This window comes from Scyliorhinus canicula, chromosome 4, assembly GCF_902713615.1.
Source record: "Scyliorhinus canicula chromosome 4, sScyCan1.1, whole genome shotgun sequence".
NCBI lineage: Eukaryota > Metazoa > Chordata > Chondrichthyes > Carcharhiniformes > Scyliorhinidae > Scyliorhinus > Scyliorhinus canicula.
In genome coordinates this window covers 41,883,485-41,905,673 of record NC_052149.1, presented here as the reverse complement: position 1 = coordinate 41,905,673, position 22,189 = coordinate 41,883,485, and the positions used below count along the sequence as shown (strand labels likewise).

Genomic DNA, 22,189 nt, shown 5'->3' with positions numbered 1-22,189 from the left:
AGATTGCGTTAGATCTCGCGAGGAGTTGCGAGTCGGGTTGATCCCAGGAGCGGGATATCCTGGCAAATATCAGCCATGCTGCACCGTGGTGAGCTGCTTTTCAGCCTCAGCGTGGCCATTAAATCACGCCCTTCCTCTTCAGAACGAAGAATCCAACCCATACAGTCTCAAGCTGTCTCTCCTTTTAGCCCAAGGAATCCTCAGGTTACAATACAGGTGTTGACTCTATTTCAAATAGCCCTCCATTTCCTGAATGCCTTTCAGCCTCCAAAGGTTAGCTACCCTGACAGCCCCGATTCCCCAACCTCCCCAACTCTCTCATAAGTGCATCTGAGCAAGGAGACCAATCTGGCTACATTGCTTTCAAAAGGAAACGCAGTTTTGCCATTCTTTTGGCAGTCAATTTAACCTGGACTCCATTAATCATGTTCTCCTCTACTGTGTGGAGGCAAGTACCCAGTCAGTTTACCAAACTCTGTACAAAAAACCGTGGCCCGAATTTTCTCGGAGTTGGGACAATTCCGCGCCATTTAAAACTGGAGGGCAGGACCCAATTCTTGGATTCCCACCCCTATTCCCAGTGACCCCAATTTTCACTGAAGTAGGATAAGACTGCGAGTAGCAAGCCTGCATCGTGCACTTCCATCTGGCTGGCCCCATGGCCTCATTATGTATGCTTGGCTGTGAGTTCAGAACAATAAAAGCATTAGCTTAGCAGAGGGTTCGGTTTCGACAATTGAAGTGAACTTGACTTTGACATTCTTAAGTGGTTATAACAAGTTATTCTTTCCATGATCTCCTTTGTCAATATCTCAATGTTTATTGGGACAAGAGGTTCATTAAGAGGTGTAAAGTGTTTTCTGGCTCAGTTATTGATATGATAATGATCAGCCTGACTGACACCTTTATAGGGTTCTATAATCAAAGATTTTTCAAACAAAGATTTGTGAATAGGTGTTTCTTTCTCTCAACAAATGCGCACATGCCATTGTAATTATATGGCTCATTGATTATGTATGCCGTACCTGTTGGGTGAACCAGCCTGCCTTGGCATTCCCCCCACCCCCATGGCCATTGCCACTCTGCTTCCGACTGGCCTGACTCCACCCTAAACCTACCCCCTGGCCAGAGAAAGATTGTGTGTATCGGGCACATTTGATCAAGATTGATCTATCAAGTTGGGAAATTTTCTGACTTGAGCAAACCACCTTGGTGGCAAAGTCTGTCTGGTCTGGTGGTATTATATGGTCTAGTGTCCTGGCTGTGAACAGGGGTGGTATCCACTGGCCCATTGAAAGCCCCTCTGACCACTGCCCATGACTTGTCTTGTCAGGGGAGGGCAAGGTTTGATCCCTAATAAGGTGTTGAATAAATTCTGAGGATTGTTTGAAACAATGTGCCATTTTCTAGGGGTCCCACCATCCCTGATGGGGGACTATCAGAAGCAAAGTTAAATTTCAGAACTGCATCTAAGGTGTGGTATAGTAATAAGTAATGGTGTTTGCAAGAGGGCAGTTCGATGCTGAATTCACTGAGTTCTTTCATTCTTTAAATCTCACCTTCATCTCTTACTGTTTCCCCTCTCGTTGTTGCAGGGACAGTATCATCATCAGTATTACCAACTGCGCGACCAGTGTTTATGCTGGGTTTGTCATCTTCTCCATTCTTGGATTCATGGCTGCACATCTAGGAGTCGACGTGTCAAAAGTAGCAGACCATGGTCCCGGACTGGCCTTTGTGGCATACCCAGAAGCCCTGACATTACTGCCAATCTCACCTTTCTGGTCCCTTCTCTTTTTCTTCATGTTGATTCTGCTGGGCCTGGGCACACAGGTAAGAGACACTTTCCAATTTGTTTCCTTGAATGGCAGTTTTCAGTTAGAATAAAGAATTGACAGATTCATGAAAACTGCATTGAATAAAACACCTAGAGGCAAGCGCTCAGAGTTTTGGCTTTCTCTTTGACTTTGAGGGCTGCAGAAGCTTCGAAGAAATTCAGTCAATTGGCCTTATTGGAAAGTAAAACAAGGCTGTATTGCATGATGCCACAATCCCAGCTGATGTTAATATTGGACAAGTCAGATACCAGGATGAAACCTGGCTTGTTAGAGCCTAACTTTGTTTTTTTTGCAGAAACCGTGGAGGAAAGTTACTGAATAAATTCACAGGAGTTTACTGATGAACTTTTAACATAAAGAATAAAACATTTATTAAACATGGTAAAATGAACTATATTACACCAGACAAAATGGTTGGAACGATCCAAACACAAACACAAGAAAATGATTCAAACTCACGCTATTTCTTTTATCCTTATAGACGCAAACGCCCAGTGGAGATTTACCACTATCTTAACACTATCTTGCTTGGGCTAGGCCAGTTGCAAACAATTTTCTTCCAGTGAAACTCTGAGCATTCGCTTGATGCTTTTTCACTAACGTATCTCTTCCTGAGATATCCAAAATTGCACTCTGAACTGATTGTTACTTCAACTGCAGAGCAAAAACATGAATTTCCTAAACTCAGTTCCGAACCAGCCTTGCAAGATTTCTTACTAGAGAGCATAGACCTCCTGTCTTCACTCTCTGACACACACAATCTGAACCTTTCTATGTTATTGGACCCCTGTCGCTCGGCAACAGCAGATTTTTCTGCTGTTTGTGTTTTTTGCCCCAAATCACTAAACTGCTGACCTCTTGGTAACCCATCTCTTCACTGCAATGGTTGTGAAACCTCATTAAAAATGCTTGTGTAGAAACAAATCCAGAAAACCTGACCTTTATGCGAAGAGGTCCTCCCGACCTCCCAAAACCGAGCTCACAAAATAACTTAATGAAACCAAAACCATATCCACTTTTCTCAACACACAAATATAAATGTAAATTAAACTTAAAGTTATACATTGTTCCTAACATTGGTTTGAAAAAACAAGCTGTCAGACCCAGTCTGTTTTGCCTGAAATCAATGCTCCAATCTTGAATCTTGAGAATACCATTGTTATTGGAAATTATGCCATATATTTGACAAGTGAATTTCAACAGAGATAAACGTGAGGTATTACATTTTGTAGAGGAAAGAAAAGGTCACATATTGCTTGGAAAATAAGAAGCTAAAGAAGGTTGTTGAGGAAGGGGATGTTGGAGTATAAAGACACAAATTGCTATAAGAAGCGGCACAGGTTAATAAGGCCATAAGAAGACCTAACCGAGGTGTTGAAAATTACAAAACATTTCAATAGAATAGACTGGAGTAAGTATCTCCACTTATGGGAAGAGTAAAATTAAGAGGCTATCAGTATATATTAGTCACTAAGACATCAAAGAAGGAATAGAAAAGAAACATCTTAACCCAGAGAGCAGTGAGAAGGAGTAGTTGAACTTGAATAGTTGAGTAGTTGATTGGATGCATTTAAGGGAAGCTAGATATGTATTTGATGGAGCAGGGAAGGGTTAAGCTTATTAGAGTTAGATGAGGAAGCATTGAAAGAGGCTTAAGTGGTCATTAATGCCAGCATAGGCTAAATGGGCTGAATTGCCTTTTCTGTACTATATACTCTATGTAATAAATACCATGATGCCATTTTCAAATAATGTTTAATTTTTCATGACATTAACACATCACATTCTTATTGAGATTGCTGTTCTTTTATAAAATTAAATCATTTAAAGAGAAACTTGAAATAAATCTAAGAATTGTTGAGAATGTTTACATTTTCAGTTCTGCATCAAAAACAAGAGACAACTCATCTTCATAATTTACCACCTACTGCATCAGAATATTGTCTATATAATTGTATGTATGGAAAATGTCTTATGACTGAAGGAACGGGTGGTACGATGTAGTTACTGAACTGCCCTTTCACCTCTGGACCTTGTCTCAAATGCACCCCAGACAAGTGGGATGGAAGTCACTACTGTCTGCTGATTTGTCAGAGGTCAAAGTGGGGCCAAAGTGATGCCTGGTGCGGGATACGCAAATGTCAAACTGGTGAACTAGGGGTGATATTCTGGCATTGAGAATATTAAAAACATGAGTTGGGAAAGTCTAGGAAACTTTACCGGGCATCTATTCCATGCTGTCGCTGAACTGGGAGCACTTGATGCTGACATTGAATAAGAAGTGAACACCCCAGCACTGACAGCCCACGCCTTAATGAGCGCAAAAAATTCACCCAATTTCTTGTGTTTTTTTAAAGATCATACCCACGGGTAGCCTGCGATACGATATTTATACAAGCCAACCAGGTAACACATGATGAGGAAGTTACAAGAGTGTTATGTCCGTTGGGTTCATGAATTGTATAAATATTGCATTATGCTGCTATTTATACAATGAAGGTGGTGAAAAATGTCAGCCCTTTCATTGTACAAAATATTTTTTATTTCATTTTTTAAAAATTAGTCCGGTACTTTATTTCCGTGGAGATGGAGTGGTACCTGACATGACTAGTCACACAATTGTGAAAGATTCTATATGGCTGTGCAGAGTAGGGCCTCAGCCCAGTCATCAAGGCCACTTTCATTGCATAAAAAAACTAAACCGCCCAGGGAGGAAAAAAACGTATACTGCAGTACCATTAACTTGATGCCTGCGCTGAGTCACAATCAACATCATTAACATCTCATCAATAACTGCACCGAATTCCACTCACAAACAGTTTCCAATATAGTACAGATAACATTTTTAAATAGCAACATTCTGTTTAATCATTTCTAACAATCATCTGACAAGGTACACTTTGGTACATGCGAGATAACATGTTGGCATCTTGTAGCCAGTACTGAGGTATTACCAGCTTTTTTCCCCCCCATACAGCGGAATAGCTGGAGTATTGTGTCCAGGTCTGGGTGCCACACTTTAGGAAGGGTGACAAGTCGTTATGTTTACTAGGATCAGACAAGTGAAGCGGGATTTAAGTAACATGGAGAGGCTGGAGAAAAGTTGGATTGTTCTCCTCAGAACAGAGAAGGCTAAGGGAGATTTAATGGAGGCATTCAAAATCGTGAGGGACTTTGGACAAGCGAGTAAGGAGAAGCAATTTCCAGTGGCAGATGGGTTGGTAACCAGAGCACAGAAATGTAAGGTAATTGGCAAAAGAACGAAAGGTGAGATGACAAGAAATTATTTTACGTGCTGTGTTATGATTTGGAATGTACCGTGCAAATGGGTGACGGGCGCAGATTCAGTAGTTACTTTCAAAAGGAAATTAGACGAGGACTTGAAGGGGAAAAATTGGCAGAACTATGGGGAAAAGATGGGAGTGGGAATAAGTGGATATCTCTGTCAGAGTCAGTACAGGCACAGTGGGTTCTATGCTTGCTTCTGTGCTGGCTTAGGCTATGAATATCAGGAAATAAATATGCACGATATCATCTGATATACATTATTTAATATACAGTTTGTAATGCATAATATATAGTACAAGTTGCTGTGCATTATGTTATAGAGTGTAATTTACACTGTTTAATGTACTTTATACTAAAATATAATTACAGCATACTATACAGTATCTAATACATGCAATACAGTGTATTTAATTACATTATGTAACTTATATTATGCTGTACAGTACACTATTTTGCATTATATAATTAATGGTATCTGTGCTGCATAATGTCATTTATATATTACTTACTGTAATGCAATGCTCACTGTTCCATATTATACTGTACCCAGGACAGTTATTGAGTAATATTCCATTTACATTGGCTCTCAGTCCAGGAAATTGCTTTGAGATGCTCCTGTTTCACCGATGTCACTTAACTCAAGTGTGGCAGAACCTTGAGCAGGAGAATCTCCGAGGAATTTCCATTATGCAGCGGTGCAGTATTCAGGCAACAGACCTCTTTGGATGCAAGAAGCTTAAAAAACCTTTGGGGTTTGTCCCAAGAATTCAGTTTGAGGTAAATTATTTCCCCTCATTAGCCATCACATGAATACATTATCTTATACTTGGCACCATATATTGAGTATACATCCTATTTTATTAAATGCCTTACATTCTTTTGAAATAGACACACCAATACATAATGTCCGCCATATAGTGTCATTCACTCTATATGGTATAGCATAATTTGTACAATAAATAGTAATGCTTCTGTTTGTTTCCCTAGTTCTGCCTGTTGGAAACATTGGTCACTGCTGTCGTTGATGAAATTGGCAGTGACTGGATCCGAAGGAAAAAATCCTTAGTGACTCTGACAGTTGCCATTGTTGGCTTTCTTCTGGGAATCCCCCTGACTACCCAAGTAAGACCATTGGAAATGTACATCTGCTATACGGTGCTTAATTCCATTTATGTTAACAGGGAAAAACAGACCAACTTTTGTTGGAGGAAAGCATTGAGCCTAATTAGAAATGGATTATCACAACAGCAGATGCATGGGAACGCCACCACCTGGAGGTCCCCCCCCACATCACGCACCATCCTAACTTGGAAATATATTGCCATTCCTTCATTGCTGCTCGATCAAAGGGGAGAGCAGCCTATGGGATTTGAAGGAAGGATTTGCCAAAGCAATGCAACACAATTCTGCATCCTCAAAGACAACCTACATTCTTTTCACACACTTTAAGGCATATTAAGTTTAGCGAAAATGTTTATTTCAGCTTATTATTTATTCAAGGCACCGGCGGGATTTCCCAGCACTCCTGCCCCTCCCCCTCACGCATCTTTGGCCGGTGGAAGGGACTTGCCATTGGCCAGCAGCAGGATCTACGACATTTTGCGTGGCTTGCCTATCCCGTCGCTGAGGAAAACGCTGTGGGGAATCTCCGTGGGAGGAATAGGAAGGTCCCGCCAGTGGGTAGAGCTGGAAACCCCTGCCCTTCGTAACTTTTTTTATCACATGCTTCAAACTCTATGATTCTTTGCAGTAATTTGCTCCTGTCTCAGACTTAAAAAGTAGATAAATCATATTACTGTGAGGAGCTGTCTCTCGTGCTTTATGTTTCTGAAGTGCTCTTGTATATATGTACTGAGCATGTCCAGCTGAGCAGATCTGCAATTGCTCACAAAGCTGGAGGACCAAATATTGCTCTTTTGATCAGGCAGATAGCATAAGGTATGTAAAAGTATCAGATCAGGGTAACACGGTAGCATTGTGGATAGCACAATTGCTTCACAGCTCCAGGGTCCCAGGTTCGATTCCGGCTTGGGTCACTATCTGTGCGGAGTCTGCACATCCTCCCCGTGTGTGCGTTGGTTTCCTCCGGGTGCTCCGGTTTCCTCCCACAGTCCAAAGATGTGCAGGTTAGATGGATTGGCCATGATAAATTGCCCTTAGTGTCCAAAATTGCCCTTAGTGTTGGGTGGGGTTACTGGGTTATGGTGATAGGGTGGAGGTGTTGACCTTGGGTAGGGTGCTCTTTCCAAGAGCCGGTGCAGACTTGATGGGCCGAATGGCCTCCTTCTGCACTGTAAATTCTATGATAATTGTGCTCCGTGAGCATTTCAGCTTCCAATTTGTGCAAATGGAGTAAAGAAGAAATAAAATGAAAATGTAATTCTACAAGGAAAATGTGACTTATTATCAAATGAATTACAAATTAAATTGAGAGTTGATTTAAAAAAGATAACTATTTTTTAGAGTTACTATGAAATGGCAATAGGTACTTAATAACACTGGATAAAAGCAAATTACTGCAGATGCTGGATTCTGAAACAAAAGAGAAAATGCTGGAAAATCTCAGCAGGTCTGGCAGCACCTGTCGGGAGAGAAAAGAGCGAACGTTTTGAGTCCAATGATTCTTTGTCAAAGCTAACAGACAGAGAAAGTGGGAAATATTTATACTGTGGAGTGAGAATGAAAGATGAGTCATAGCCACAGAAACCCAGGGAAACCGGGTGCTAATGGCCACAGAAACAGGCAGGAACAACAATTAAATCCCACTTCCTACAGTGGATTCCTTTTTTGAGGAAAATGTTCATCTTTTTTCTGTCTTTCTGTTGCAGGCTGGCATTTACTGGCTTCTCCTCATGGATAACTATGCAGCTAGCTTCTCACTTGTTGTGATTTCTTGCATTATGTGCATCGCCATCATGTACATCTATGGTAAGTATTAGTGGCGATTTATGTTGCCATTGTGTAGCTCAAACTGACCTAATGTAAATATGGACTGAGCATGTCCAGCTGAGCGGATCTGCAATTGCTCACAAAGCTGGAGGACCAAATATTGCTCTTTTGAGCAGGCAGATAGCATAAGGTATGTAAAAGTATCAGACTTGATGGGTTGAATGGCCTTTCTCAAAATATGGTCCTTACATTTATATGGCATTGTCCTCCATTGCCCTTTGGAATATCTAGCCTTGTAGGCACAGCTTATGATGTTATCTGAACCTTCTGGTTGCATTGGTGTGCTGTAGTTCATTGTAAATTAATATCCAGCATTCTTCGAATAAGTGCACAAGGAAACCTCTTATGTTCTACCAATAAAAGTTTTAAAAAAATTAGAGTACCCACTTATTTTTGTCCAATTAAGGGTCATTTTAATGTGGTCAATTTACCTGCGCATCTTTTTGGGTTGTGGGGTGAGATCCATGCAAACACAAGCAGAATGTGTAAACTCCACACAGACAGTGACCCGTGACCGGGTCAAACCCAGGTCCTTGGTGCCGTGAGGCAGCAGTGCTAACCACTATTCTATCAATAAAAGTTAACCTGAGAGAATTCCGACCTTGGGTGACTTTGCACGTTCTCCCCGTGTCTACATGAGTTTTCTCCGGGTGCTCAGGTTTCCTCCCACATTCCATAGATGTGCCGTTAGGTGGTTTGGCCATGCTAAATTGCCCCTTTTAGCTTAGGTTCGGTGGGGTTACGGTGCGCTTTCGGAGGGTCGGTTCAGACTTGATGGGCCGAATGGCCTCCTTCTGAACTGTAGGGATTCTGTGAAGGAAGTAGTTCAGGTTTATAATAATAAAAAAACAGCGAGTCCAATGATCATTTGCTGTACATCACCAAATCAATACTTATCTTTTTCCAACAATATTGCAAACTTGCAAATTTCATGTCAGCGTTCATATAGATATTTTATAATAAGACCATGTGTAAACATTTCTCTGTAATATTTGCTAATGAACCAACTTAATCACTCAAAATGCTTTTTGAAACTAAAATCTGCCATTTTTTCAGTAACTTAAATATTTAATGTTTAAAAATAAGGGGCGCGGCTCTGCAGGTCCATTAGCTGGGGGCGCAAACCTCAACTGCTGCAAAATCTCACAAAAGGCCAAAAACTGGATTTGCGAGATGTTGGAACTCGATGTTCACGGGCTTCCCTGATGACGGGTTCAGGTTCACACCCAGGAAGGGGGAGAACCTGATTTGAATGAATTTGAATCCATTTCAATATCACTGGCAAGCTTATCTTCGCATCCCATTAAACCTTCCAACCCACCAGCATGATCGGGCGCAATTCACTCCCGCTCTTTAAAAACTGGGACTAGGTGCCATGAACTCCGAAAGGGAGGAAGGAGGTTAGAATCCCTCGCCACCTTGTTCCAGAGTGTACAAGGGGACAGTATCTGCCTGGCTGCTGTAGAGAGCGGCTCGTTGAAGCGTGTTTGGAGGGGGCAGGGTTTTTCGAGGTGTTCATGGTCCACCGTCGTGATGGGGGCCGTGGCTGCTGTGTGCTGTCCTGAATCCCTCAGTCTGTCTGTTTTATAAAGTGCTCAAAGCCCTGAATGATTCATGAGTCTGTGTGTTTTATTAATTGTGCACAGCCCTGAATGGAACTTCTGCCTGCCTGGTTAAGGAGTTGAAAATGTGTTGCTCTATTTATTTATTTCGGTGAACCAAAAGCCTTTCCCTTATATCAATCAAATAGCCACACAACCAGTTAGTTAGTTCAAAAGGTAGTTTATTTACATAAGAGTTATCTCAACGGGCAAACACAATATCTACCACGAGTTAAACTACACCTATCAGCTACAATAACCTATACTTAACTTCAGGGCGACCAGCACTGTGCAAATGGATAAGGCCTTTATCTGGATTTCACTTGGCTGGTTTGAAGAAAGTGGCTCTGTCTCTGCTGGGCTTATCCGTCAGGTAGCGATCGTTGGTCTTGAACTTAACTGGCTGTTCCTTCTGCAATTGGGTGCCACAGGCCGGATCCAAGAGAGACAGAACACACGGCTGTGCTTTCTTTTATCCCCCTGGGATTTCTTGCTCTTTGGGGCAGTCCTTAACCTTGGACAGGGCTCTGATCACTTTCTTCTATTTAGGCCAATCAAGGGGCGGGTGCCTTGGTAGTTGGGCGGGTCCTTAGCGGTCATTGACCTTGGCAGTTGTGCTTTGTGAGCAAGGGAGTGGCGCCGACCAGTCTGTGGCTGTACCGGTTGCTTGTTTGGAGTTCTATTGTCCTGGGAAAATGGGCCATTGAAATGTAAACGAGCGGGGGTTTCGGTCAGGTCTGGTTACCTGTGTTTTAGATACACATAGGCTTTGTATCTGTCTGAGTCCTGAGTTGGCCATAATTCCCAGGGTCCTTTGCAGGTGGCCATCTTAGATGGCTACAAATGAGTGCTTAGTTTACAGCTGTTCGTGGTATGGCACGTCTGTGGATGTCGGGCTCATTAGGTGAGGGAAGGATGTGGTGAGAAGAAGAGCAGCCTGAGGAGCTGATTGGATGAGACCACGAAACAGAAGGCAAGGATATTGCAGTGGCTGCCCAGGAGTCTTTAAGTGCAAAGGCAATGCAACAAAGAGATATCGCCAAGACATAGTCTGATTATGAATGCTGTCCATTAGTGTATCCTAATTCAGCTGCAGATTGTGCCCTCTTGACATTCCTGAGAGTCATGCTCGTCAAACTAATTGGCCGTCATGAGTTGAGCCTTAACAATGTCAGCTGCCCACATTCTCAAATACAAGTTGACCCAAAATAGTTAAAATTTTGGAGGTTTGATGTTTTTAAGTTTCAGTTGCCCTTTATTTTTGTTTCGGACAGCGCCCCTTTAAGGGGCACTCTCTCTTAATTTGTCTCTCAGTTTGTCAATTTAGTTTAATTAGGTCGAACTCAAAATAGTTCAAAGTCAAGGTGAGAGGTGAAAACTCATATATCAATGAATAACGGGCGGGTGCAGGGGACTGAGAGGGAATGTGAGTGTATAACAGCCAAATGCAACGCCTGCCATAGAGGAAACAAAAGCTCTCAATGTATACACAGGTGTCCAGTTGTGTCTGCCCATGAGGGACGGTCGACCATTGAAGCGGCCTGATTGAACCCCCTGTGAAGTAGATGTTAAGGAAGGGAGCAATCAGGCGGAAGGTCACAGGCAACTCTGAAGGGAATTAACCGGGGCCGGTGGAATGATGAAGTTTGAAGACCGACAGAAAAGATAGTGAGTGGTGGCAGCTGGCAATAGAATGACAGCTTTCAGGACCATAAGAACAAGGGGTGCTGGGAGGATCTGAAGGCAAATGGTTAGAACACCAACCTGACTGTCTCTTTCTCTCTCTCTGTCTCTCTATCATCCCTCGCAGAGTTCTGACAGATCTTGGGTGGGGCCAGTGGAGCTGGCAACTTTGCTAATAATTGCGCAGGAGGAGCTCAGACTCCAGCAGCTATGAGAGACCGCACGCTGGGAGAACCCAGGGCTAGGGGCCCACAGGGCAGGCTCATGAGCCGTCCGTTGTGCAGGCCGAATAGGGGTCTCAAAGGCGAAGATGAAGGAGACCAAGCGTTTACAGGATCCAGGTGTCCTTCATGGAGCTGTTGGACAACTAGTGCCACTGAAGACTCCACCTCACAAGAGAGACCATGTGACAGGTGTGCAACATCCTTTCAAACCTGGCACCACATGGAGGAGGAGGGCATCTGTGACCGTGAAGGTCACGGCGGCCCTCAACCTTTACGCCACTGGATCATTCCAGGGCTCAAGTGGCGACCATTTTGGAATCACGCTGTTTTCATTTCCATTGCTGATCTGCCACAGGTGCAGGGGGCCACCGATGTCACTCATCTGGTTCTACGTACCCTGTGGCATCAGGGAGTAAACAGAACGGGGTTCCACTCCCATAATGTGCAGCTGGTGTGTGGCCACCAGGTGAGGATCATGTAAGTGTCCAGAGAGGGTCTCCCGTATTGCCATGATTTGCTATGCCCTCCATAACTGAGCACAGCAAGGGGAGGGGGTGACATCCTCATTGAAGAAGACTAAGGGGAGGAATGTCTCCTCTGATCAGGAGGAAGTCATGGAGGGAGAGGCCAAAGATGAGACAGAGGATGGAGGCAAGGTAAGTGCCAGGCTTCACATGGGCAGACGACCAGGGATGCCGTCATCGGGGGGGGGGGGGGGGGGGGGGGGGGGGGGGGGGGGGGGGGGGGGGGGGGGGGAGAGCGGGCACTGCTTGGGGAGTGGGCCAGGCTCTTTGGTTGACTTTCCTGCAGGCCGCAAGACATGGTTTTAATATAAGGCCTGGTCAAGGGTTTGAACAACAAATACCTCATTGGAGGCTGGTCATCTGGATGAAGGCGCAGTGGCTCCTCATTATTCCCTCGCAATCCAACCTCAGTGCCTGTGCAGGCCCGCTCCTGGTCTTTCCCTGCATGCTCCATGGTCCTCTTCTCAAAAGGAGTCAGGATCCTTAGTCCGGGCATTCCACTGCTATCTTCTCCTGCAGGGACACAAAAGGGATATTGTTAGTCGCACACCTGGTGGGTCAGAGGTCAAGGCGACTGGGATGGGCACTCCACTTTAGCAGGGAGGTGTTCTGTTGAAGAGTGCCCAGGGTGTTTGAGGATGATGCTACAAGGTTGGGTGCTGGGAACCTGAGAGGTGGTGGAAAGTGGGGTCAAGGTGACTTCGCAGGGTTGATGGAAGGGTTGATTTCCAAGGGGAGACAGGGGGCAGATCATTCAGCTTTTTTCTGCATTGAACCTTCATCCATTAAAGGGAGCATGGTAGCATAGTGGTTAGCACAGCTCCAGGTTCCGAGGTTCGATTCCCGGCTTGGCTCACTGTCTGCGGATTTGCACTTTCTCCCCGTGTCTGCGTGGGTTTCCTCCGGGTGCTCTGGTTTCCTCCCACAGTCCAAAAGTGCGCAGGTTAGGTGGATTGGCCATGATAAATTGCCCTTAGTGTCCAAAAAGGTTGGGTTGGGTAGGGTTACTGGGATACAGGGATAGGGTGGGGGTGTGGGCTTGGGTGGAGTGCTCTTTCCAAGGGCCGCTGCAGACTCGATGGGCCGAAAAGCCTCCTTCTGCACTGTAAATTCTGTGATCTATGATCCTCTTGGTCAGGCTGCTGGCTCTAACCAGTGCTGCCACCGTCTCCCAGTGGGATTGGTGACCTTGTCGGAGAGCATCCTCCCAACACATGAGTAAATTGTGGCCCACCTCTCCCAGACGGGATCCAGCAACCGAGTCAGGCCTGCCTCCGAAAATCTAAGAGCTGTTCCTCTAGCCGCCATCCTCCTGGCTTCAATGAAAGTACTATGCCGCTGTTTGCATGCAGAGCCCTCTTCACTGAAGTGCTTAGATGACCCCCGGGGTGAGCGAATCAGATTTTTTGTGCCTCAAGAGCGACGTTTTTCAGGTGGGGAGGGAAAACAAATTAAGTGAGCTAAAGATGACAATCTGGATTGGGTGGGCAGGATTCACACCGATGTTTGTGCCGAAAATTACACTTTGTAACTTTTTTGGTAAATACCACCCAAGGTTTTAAATAAAAGCTTCAAAATGTTACACTTTTTCTTTTTGTTTCTTTTTATAAATTTAGAGTGCCCAATTCATTTTTTCCAATTAAGGGGCGATTTAGCGAGGCCAATCCACCTACCCTGCATATGTGGGTTGTGGGAGCAAAACCCACACAAACACGGGGAGAATGTGCAAACTACACACGGACAGTGAGCTGCGGCCGGGATTGAACCCTGGTCCTCAGTGCCGTTCCAAAATGTTACAAATTTCACAACATGGTTACATTTTATATTGAATTTTTTTGGTGTATTTTAGTACTTCTATTAGAGGTTTTACCTGATGGGCCTCGGGCACTTTCAAAACGGTTTGGCCTTGGTCAGAATGGAAACTAAGGGGGAGAAGTCCCCCCCCCCCCCCCCCCCCCCTCCCCCGTGGTGTGTTTTTCGGCAATGGCGGAAGCTCGCCATTGGCCAGCAGCGGGACCATCCAGTGCCACCAGGGTCTGTGGCATCATGTATGGCTCGCCCACCCCACGGCTGGGGAACCTGGAAGATCCCGTCGGTGGGAAGGATCGGACAACCCCACCCTTAGTTAGCTGATCGGCAGACCCTGCTCTCTGCGCGTACACAGTACACAAGTTCTGTAGCCACCATACTAACAAAGTAATAGCCTCTAACAAAATCGATGTGGCTACCTTTAAAAGATATCTGGTGGGGTGGGGGGGGCGGGGAAACTGCAGGACAGGAGTTTTTATTCAAGTAAAATTACAATGTGTGCTTTTTTTTGTAAAGAGATTGTGCATGTGAGAAAGAAAAAAACACTGTGCTGTTGACTCATCTGTTTTATTTTTAGTTGGCAGCTAAGATATAGTTTGCAAACTTCAGAAACCTTATTCAGTTAATAGACGGCAAAAAAACAACACACACATGCAACATTCCTAATCCAAATTTGAATAATTCTAAAAAGGGTTGAATTTTGAAAGCAAACAGAAAATTTAGCAGATGAGGACACTTCTGGCCACTCTACACAGTCACTAACTAATGCCTCTCTTGCTTTGACAGGACATGATAAGTATTTCCAGGATGTTCAGATGATGCTTGGCTTTCCGCCTCCAATGTTCTTCCAAATCTGTTGGCGTTTTGTGTCACCCAGCATTATTTTTGTAAGTAGCTGTTAGATTTATAAATAAAAATGCATGAAGCAATGTGTCACCTCTTCACACACAAATGGCACTGAGTTTAGAACCTCGGCCTTTCAGCTCCGTGTTTGCACTCCAATCTATCCAGACTTGCTGCAATTTTTCATTTGGAAAGCTGTACGGGTGCATTAGAATGGACGGATCTCGGACTGAAATGGGGACCCACTGCAGCCTTCTCTTCACACCACAAAATTACCCATAAATGTGCGATGTCCATAAGTAGAACAGGCCAAAGTTTTCAACAAATTGGCTTTATTTAGGCGTCACGGTGGTACAGTGGTTAGCACTGCTGCCTCACAGTGCCAGGGACCTGAGTTCAATTCCAGTCCATCCAAAAGGTTAGGTGGGGTTACGGGAATACGGTGAGGGCCTGGCCCTAGGTTTGGTAGCTCTCAGAAGGTCGGTGCAGACTCGACAGGCCGAATGACCTCCTTTTGAACTGTAGGGATTCTATGATTCATAGATTCACAGACAATGACTAGCAAGAGGCCTTTTAACCCATCGTGTCCACCCTGGTCAACAATGATCTGACTACACTAATCCGATTTTCCAGTTCTTGGGCCGTAGTGCTGGAGTTTATGGCAGTGCAAATGAATATCTAAATACACCTGAAACGTTAAGAGAATTTCTGACTCAACAACCCTTTCAGGCAGTGAGTTCCAGACTCCCACCAGCCTGTGGGTGAAAAAGTTATTCATCAACTCCCCTCTTTGCCTTCTACCTCTTACCATAAATTGATTGACCCCTCTACTAATTGAAAAAGTGCCTTTCTATCCATCCTATCCACGCACCTCATAATGCCCTCTCAGCCTTTGCTGTTCCAAGGAAAACAACAACACTCTCTCCAATCTTTCTTCATAGCTCAGACCCTCCAGCCCAGGCCGCATCCTGGTAAATCTCCTCGGCACCCTCTCCAGTGCATAATGTGGTGACCAGAACTGCATGCAGTACTCCAGTTATGGCCTCACCCAATGTTTTTTTTTAGAAAACATTTTATTGAAACATTTGTAATTTTAACATTTTAACACTTTAAACAACCGAGCGGTCCGACACACGCAATGACCTCACAGTAACCTATCCAACCTCCGCCCGCCCTACCTCCTGACTATCCATATATTAGATTCCCCACCTGTATTCCTCACTGCCATGCCTCCCTTTCCCCCCCCCCCCCCCCCACCCTCTTCTGCTGTTGGTCACTTTTCCTTAAAGAAGTTGATGCACAGCTGCCACCTTCGAGCGAGCCCCTGAATTGAACCTCTTAAGGCGAACTTAATCTTCTCTCGTCTGAAAAACCCTGCTGTCACTAACTCACAATCCTGACTTTGGAGGCTCCGAATCCCTCCATCCCAGCAAAATCTGTCTCCGAGCCACCAGGGAGGCAAAGGCCAAAACTTCGGCCTCTCCCCCCCCGGGCTCCCGGATCTTCTGACACTCCAAATATTGCCATCTCTGGACTCGGAGTAACCCTCCCTTCCAGGACCATGACATAACATCTGCAAATCCCTGCTAAAATCCCCTCAGCTTTGGATACGCCCAAAACATGCGTACGTGATTCACCAGGCTTCCCCCACACCGCCCACATCTGTCCTCCATCTCCTCGAAAAACCTACTCACCCAGGCCACAGACATCACAGATCTATGACCACAGCGACGCCCCCTCCAGTTTCATGTGCTGCCTCCGTTGCCCCCACACTCTCAGGGCTGCCACTACCACTGGGCTTTTGGAGTACCGAGCCGGCAAGAACGGCAGAGGTGCTGTTAACAGAGCCTCCAGACTCGTGCCTTACAAGATGCCGCCTCCACTCGCTCCCATGCTGACCCCTCCCCCACTAGCCACCCAATAATAATTAATAAAGTTTGGAAGGGCCAAGCCTACCTACCCGTGCCCCATTCCAGAAGGATCTTCTTCACCCTCAGGGCCTTCCCAGCCCATATAAAACCCAAGATCGCCACGTTCATCTTCCTGAAAAATGCCTTTGGGATGAAGAGTGGGAGACATTGAAACACCAACAGCAATATCGGGAGGACTGTCATCTTCATAGTCTGTACCCTCCCCGCCAGTGACAGCGGGAGCACGTCCCACCTGCGGAAGTCCCCTTTCATTTGCTTAATCACCCTGCCCAAATCTAACTTAATGGAGCTGACCCCAGTCCCTTGCCACCTGAATCCCCAAGTACCCAAAACTCCTTCCCACCACTTTAAAAGGCATCTACCTCAGTCTCCTCTTCTGCCCCCTTGCCTGGATCGCGAAGACCTCGTTCTTGCTCATGTTTAATTTGTAACCTGAGAACCGACCAAATTCCTCCAGTATCCCCATAATTCCTGCAATTCCCCCCAATGGGTCTGTTATGTAAAGAAGCAAATCGACCCTATGCTTCACCCCCCTCTTACCATCTCCACCAAATGTTCAATGACTTAAGCGCCATTGCCAAAGGTTCTATGGCCAACGCAAAGAGTAGTGGGGAGAGCGGACACCCGTGCCTTGTCCCCCGTCACAGACTAAAATACTCTGACCGAACCCGGTTGGTCCTTACATTCGCCACTGGTGCCTGATAAAGCAGCTGGACCCAGTCCACAAATAACTGCCTGAACCCAAACCTTGCCAGGACATCCCACAGGTATTTCCATTCTACCCGATCAAAGGCTTTTCCTGCATCCATGCCCACCACCACCTCAACCTCGCGCACCTCCACTGGCATCATTATCATGTTTAGGAGCAGTCTAATATTGGATGTCAGGTGACGTCTCTTCACAAATCCCGTTTGGTCCTCCCCTATTACCCCCAGGACATAATCCTCTATGCGTCTGGCCAAGATCTTTGCCAGCAATTTTGCATCCACATTTAAAAGGGAGATCGGCCTCTACGACCCACAACTTTCGGGATCCTTATCCCGTTTCAAAATAAGGGAAATCGATGCCTGTGTAAACGTTGGGGGGAGCACTCCCAGCTCCTTGGACTAATTTAAAAGCCTTCACCAGGAGCAGTCCCAGCAATCCGGAAAACGTTTTATACAACTCAACCGGATAGCCATAAGGTCACGGGGCCTTACCCGATTTCATCGCCCCCAACCCGTCTACAACCTCCCGAAGCCCAATTGGGGCTCCCAAGCCTTCCACCAACTCCTCATCTATCCTCAGGAACTCCAGCACCTCCCAAGAATCGCTTCATACCCTCTCCCTGGCTGGGGGTTACAATTTATATAATCTACTGTAAAATTCCCGAACCACATCGTTCACTCAACGGCCGGATCCACCACCACCTTTCCCCCGTATCCTTTGCTCTCCCAATCTCTCTCGCCGCCTCCTGTTTCCTCAGCTGATGTGCCAGCCTCTTGCTGGCTTTTTCCCCATATTCATAGACTGCCCCCTTAACCGTCCTCAGCTGTCCTCCGCCTTACCTGTGAACAGGAGCCCAAATTCCAGTTGTCGTCTCTGACGCTCCTTCAGAAGCCCATCATCCGGAGACTCCGCATACCTCCTGTCCACCTGTAGAATTTCGCCTATCAGCCTGTCCAGCTCCGCCCGTTCAGCCTTCTCCTTATGGGCCCGAATTGATATGAGTTCCCCCCTAATAACTGCCTTCAGTGCCTCCCACAAAACCCCTTCCGAGATCTCACCCGTGTCATTGATCCTTATGTATCCCCAAATGGCCGCCCTCACCCGCTCGCACACCTCATCCTCCGCTAGCAGCCCTACATCTAACCTCCATTGCGGCCACTGGGTCTTTCCTTTGCTAATTTGCAGGTCTACCCAGTGTGGGGCGTGGTCTGACACCACAATTAAAAAATATATATTTAGAGTACCCAATTCTTTCTACCAATTAAGGGGCAATTTAGCGTGGCCAATCCCCCTATCCTGCACATCTTTCGGTTGTGGGGTGAAACCCACGCAGACACAGAGAGAATGTGCAAACTCCACACAGACAGTGACCCGGGGCCAGGATTGACCCTGGGTCCTCAGCGCCGTGAGGCAGCAATGCTAACCACTGCACCACCATGCTGCCCCCTCTGACACCACAATTGCTGAATATTCCGTATCCCCCACCTCAGCCAGCAGCGTTTTGTACCCAATGTTTTATACAGTTCCAGCATGCTTGTATGCTGAAAGTTACCATAGTCCCAGAGGACCATGGGCTGCTCTCCCCTTGTATGACCTCACACTTTCTGGGTTGAATTCCACTGCTCTGCCGACCTTACCAGTCCATTGATATCGTCTTGCAGTCTATGGCTATCCTCCTCACTAATTACCACCCCACCAATTTATGTCACATTCGCGAGCCTCTTGGTCATACGCTCCATATTTAAGGACCAATCATTAATGTACATCACAAATAGCGAGGGCCCAAGCACCGAGCTCTGCTGAACCCTACTGGATATAGACGTCCAGTCACAGAAACATCCCTTTACCATCACCCTCTGCTTCTCAGTCAATTTTGGATCCTAGTGCTACTTTGCCTTGGATCCCACGTGCTCTTATTTTCTTGATCAGTCTGCCATGAGGGATCTTATCAAAAGTCCTGCTAAAGACCATATAAACCTCATCAAATGAATTACGCTCATCAACACTCCTGGTTACCTCCTCAAAAAAATGTGATTAATTTGCCAACCATGAACTTCCCTTAAATCCATGCTGACAACCCTGATTCACAAAAGGATAGTTGGTTTAGGAATTTTAAAATGGCACGGAAATGCAGTGAGAGTAGAAGTTTATTATTCTGAGGCAGGTGGTTGAGGTGCATTGTTCAGATATAATTGGAGGTATATACTCTGCATTGAACCTGTTTATGTATCCCCGACCTGAGAGTGCACAATTCTGACACTGACAGAAATGGAACAACAATGACATGCGAGGTGGGGGCTGAATTGACCCCCACCACGTGTTTAGTGCCACCACTGAAGTTTGTAAAAAGTACTCTTGTTGTTCTTTGGGAATCAAGAGTACACTTCTTAAGGGAGAATTAAAGTGTGGAGGAATTCTGTTTTGCTCAGCCTCATGGTAACAATTCTTTGGGCGCGATCCAATGGCCACGCTGCACTTGAAAAGCAGCTTGCAGTGCAGCGTGGCCGACAGAAGCCTGGAGACCCCATCCCGGGACCTACCTGGCTAACAACGCCTCACGAGATCCAACATGATCTCACAAGACGTTGCAATGTAAATCCTGCCCATTGTGGGCGGGATCACATTTTGGCTAACCTGCATATTAGAGCGAAACAGCTATTTTCACTGTAATATGCAGCTTCTCGAGACATCCGAGGCTTTGGGATTCATCCCCTTTGTCTCAGATACCTCGGGCGAGCGCCATTCAGCACTGGTCCCCACAAATGGTGACTAGACGGAACGGCACCCGTGGGGGTCTCACAGAGGATCGGAGGCCCCCAGCTGCATGCCCTTTGGGCAGGGTGGTTCTGCGGCATTCCTGGTGCCACCTGGGCACCCTGATGCAGCGGGGGGGTTGCTTCGGTGGCCTCGGAGTTCGGGACACCATTTAAAAATGGCATCCAGACCTCTCGTACAAAACGGGGCTATGTGCGGCCTCAGTGTACTGCTTGTGCATAGCCAATTCTTACCAGTGGCAAGTTACATATACCAATAAAAGGTTGACTAACTATTTGTTTTATCAGGAATTCTCTTTTCCACTGCAACTAATTGACTCAGGGCTTGCCCACAGGATATGTTGCTTCTAAATATATCCTTTTATGTGGTGAGCTTATAAAATGCTTTAGAGTAACTGTCTAAAATCAATAACCGTTTCATTAGCAGACAGGCATTGCAGCCTCAAGAGAATAGATTGCTTCTGGGAGGGATAGCTTGCTCGAAGAGTTATTCCCGTACCAGCCTCCCCGGACAGGCGCCGGAATGTGGCGACTAGGGGCTTTTCACAGTAACTTCATTGAAGCCTACTCGTGACAATAAGCGATTTTCATTTCATTTATTTGAACTCACCGAATGTGGGCAATTGGGACTAGCTCAGTGGTAAAGATTGGGAGGCATGGACAAGTTGGGCTGAAAGGCCTGTTTCCATGCTGTGGACCTCTATGACTCTATGACTTCAATGATGAGAAAAATTCTCACCCTGAGAAACTTGCTCTTAAATAGAACTTGTTTTTCTCCGGATTGTTGATATGTGATTTGAGTAAACTCAGCCATATGTTTATTTGCTTTTTCCAGTTCATTCTGGTGTTCACTGTGGTCCAGTATAAGCCTATCAGTTACAATGATTACGTTTATCCATCCTGGGCTATCACTCTTGGCATCTTGATGGCACTCTCCTCAGTAATTTGTATCCCAGTTTATGCCATTTGGAAGATATGCATGTCAGAAGGCTCCACATTTTGGGAGGTGAGTGGACAGAGTATCAAATTGATTGTCTTAAATGCACCCAGAATAAGTAATGCAATTTTTTTTTAAATTGAGAAGTCTAAGCGAAGGATGCTTTTATGATAATTGAAATGACGAGGAGAGAAGACAAAATAAATTACAAAGTCATGGTGAGGTGGCTTTTAAAGGCTTGCAGATTCCAGGTCAACGGGAAGATTCAGGAGCTCCAGTGAGTTCTGTGAAAGATTGCAACACCATGCAATGATAGTTTATCTGTCGCAAATGTTTGCATTAAGATAATCCTCTTTTTGCGCGCTAAACATTCTTTTCAACAGTTCTAACCCCAGCCTTTGTTCTCGAATTCTGTCATTCTTCGAAGCAAAGCTCAGACAAACTTTATCTATCCCGTTTAATATTGTTATAATTTCTATAAATGTTTTGTCTCCTCTCCAAATGACAGCAACCTGGTTTCTGCAGTCATTTCTTGGAGCTCAATCCTGGGATCCTACTGTTCATTTTTCCCATTGCTTCAAATTTTCCCTTCTGTTTTAGCAATTGCAAGCGACAGCCATAACTCAGCTGGACACATTCCCACCTCCTGAATCAGAAACTTGTGGATTCAAGGTCTACTCCAGTACTTGAACACAAATAAGCTAGGCTGTCACTCCTGTGCTTTATTAGGGCAGTGCTGCACCGTCAGAGGTGGCGTCTTTCTCTGAGATGTTAAACCGAGGCCATGTAGCTCCCCTCAAGCGGATCACATAACAATGGGAGAAGGTGAAGTAACCCCGGTGTCCTAGTTAATATTTATTCTTCAGTCAAAAAAACAAACAGGTTTTCTGGTCATTACCAGTTGATTTTTGTGGAAAGTTGTTGCCTGGTCCTGTGAGATGCTGGACTTCCCTTCGTACAGGCTCCATAAGCTCCTCTTCTTTATGGTCTTGCCAGTGGCTCCCAGCGACTACTGGGATCGCAGAGTTGCTGGCTATCTGATTGGTCAGCAGATTTTTGAGATAGGAATTCCTCCCCAAT

At 45.5% G+C, this 22,189-nt stretch overlaps 1 protein-coding gene across 3 annotated transcripts in view; it reads left to right on the top strand.

The window, feature by feature from the left end:
- The window catches only part of slc6a9 (solute carrier family 6 member 9), a 259,865-nt gene that overhangs the window by 230,505 nt on the left and 7,171 nt on the right, over positions 1-22,189 (top strand). For all 3 annotated transcript variants that reach the window (XM_038794114.1, XM_038794115.1, XM_038794113.1), the window contains 5 exons: positions 1,596-1,833; positions 6,114-6,248; positions 7,955-8,054; positions 14,703-14,803; positions 21,008-21,178. In XM_038794114.1, the coding sequence (XP_038650042.1) occupies positions 1,596-1,833; positions 6,114-6,248; positions 7,955-8,054; positions 14,703-14,803; positions 21,008-21,178 (745 nt within the window). The remainder of the gene's footprint in view (positions 1-1,595; positions 1,834-6,113; positions 6,249-7,954; positions 8,055-14,702; positions 14,804-21,007; positions 21,179-22,189) is intronic.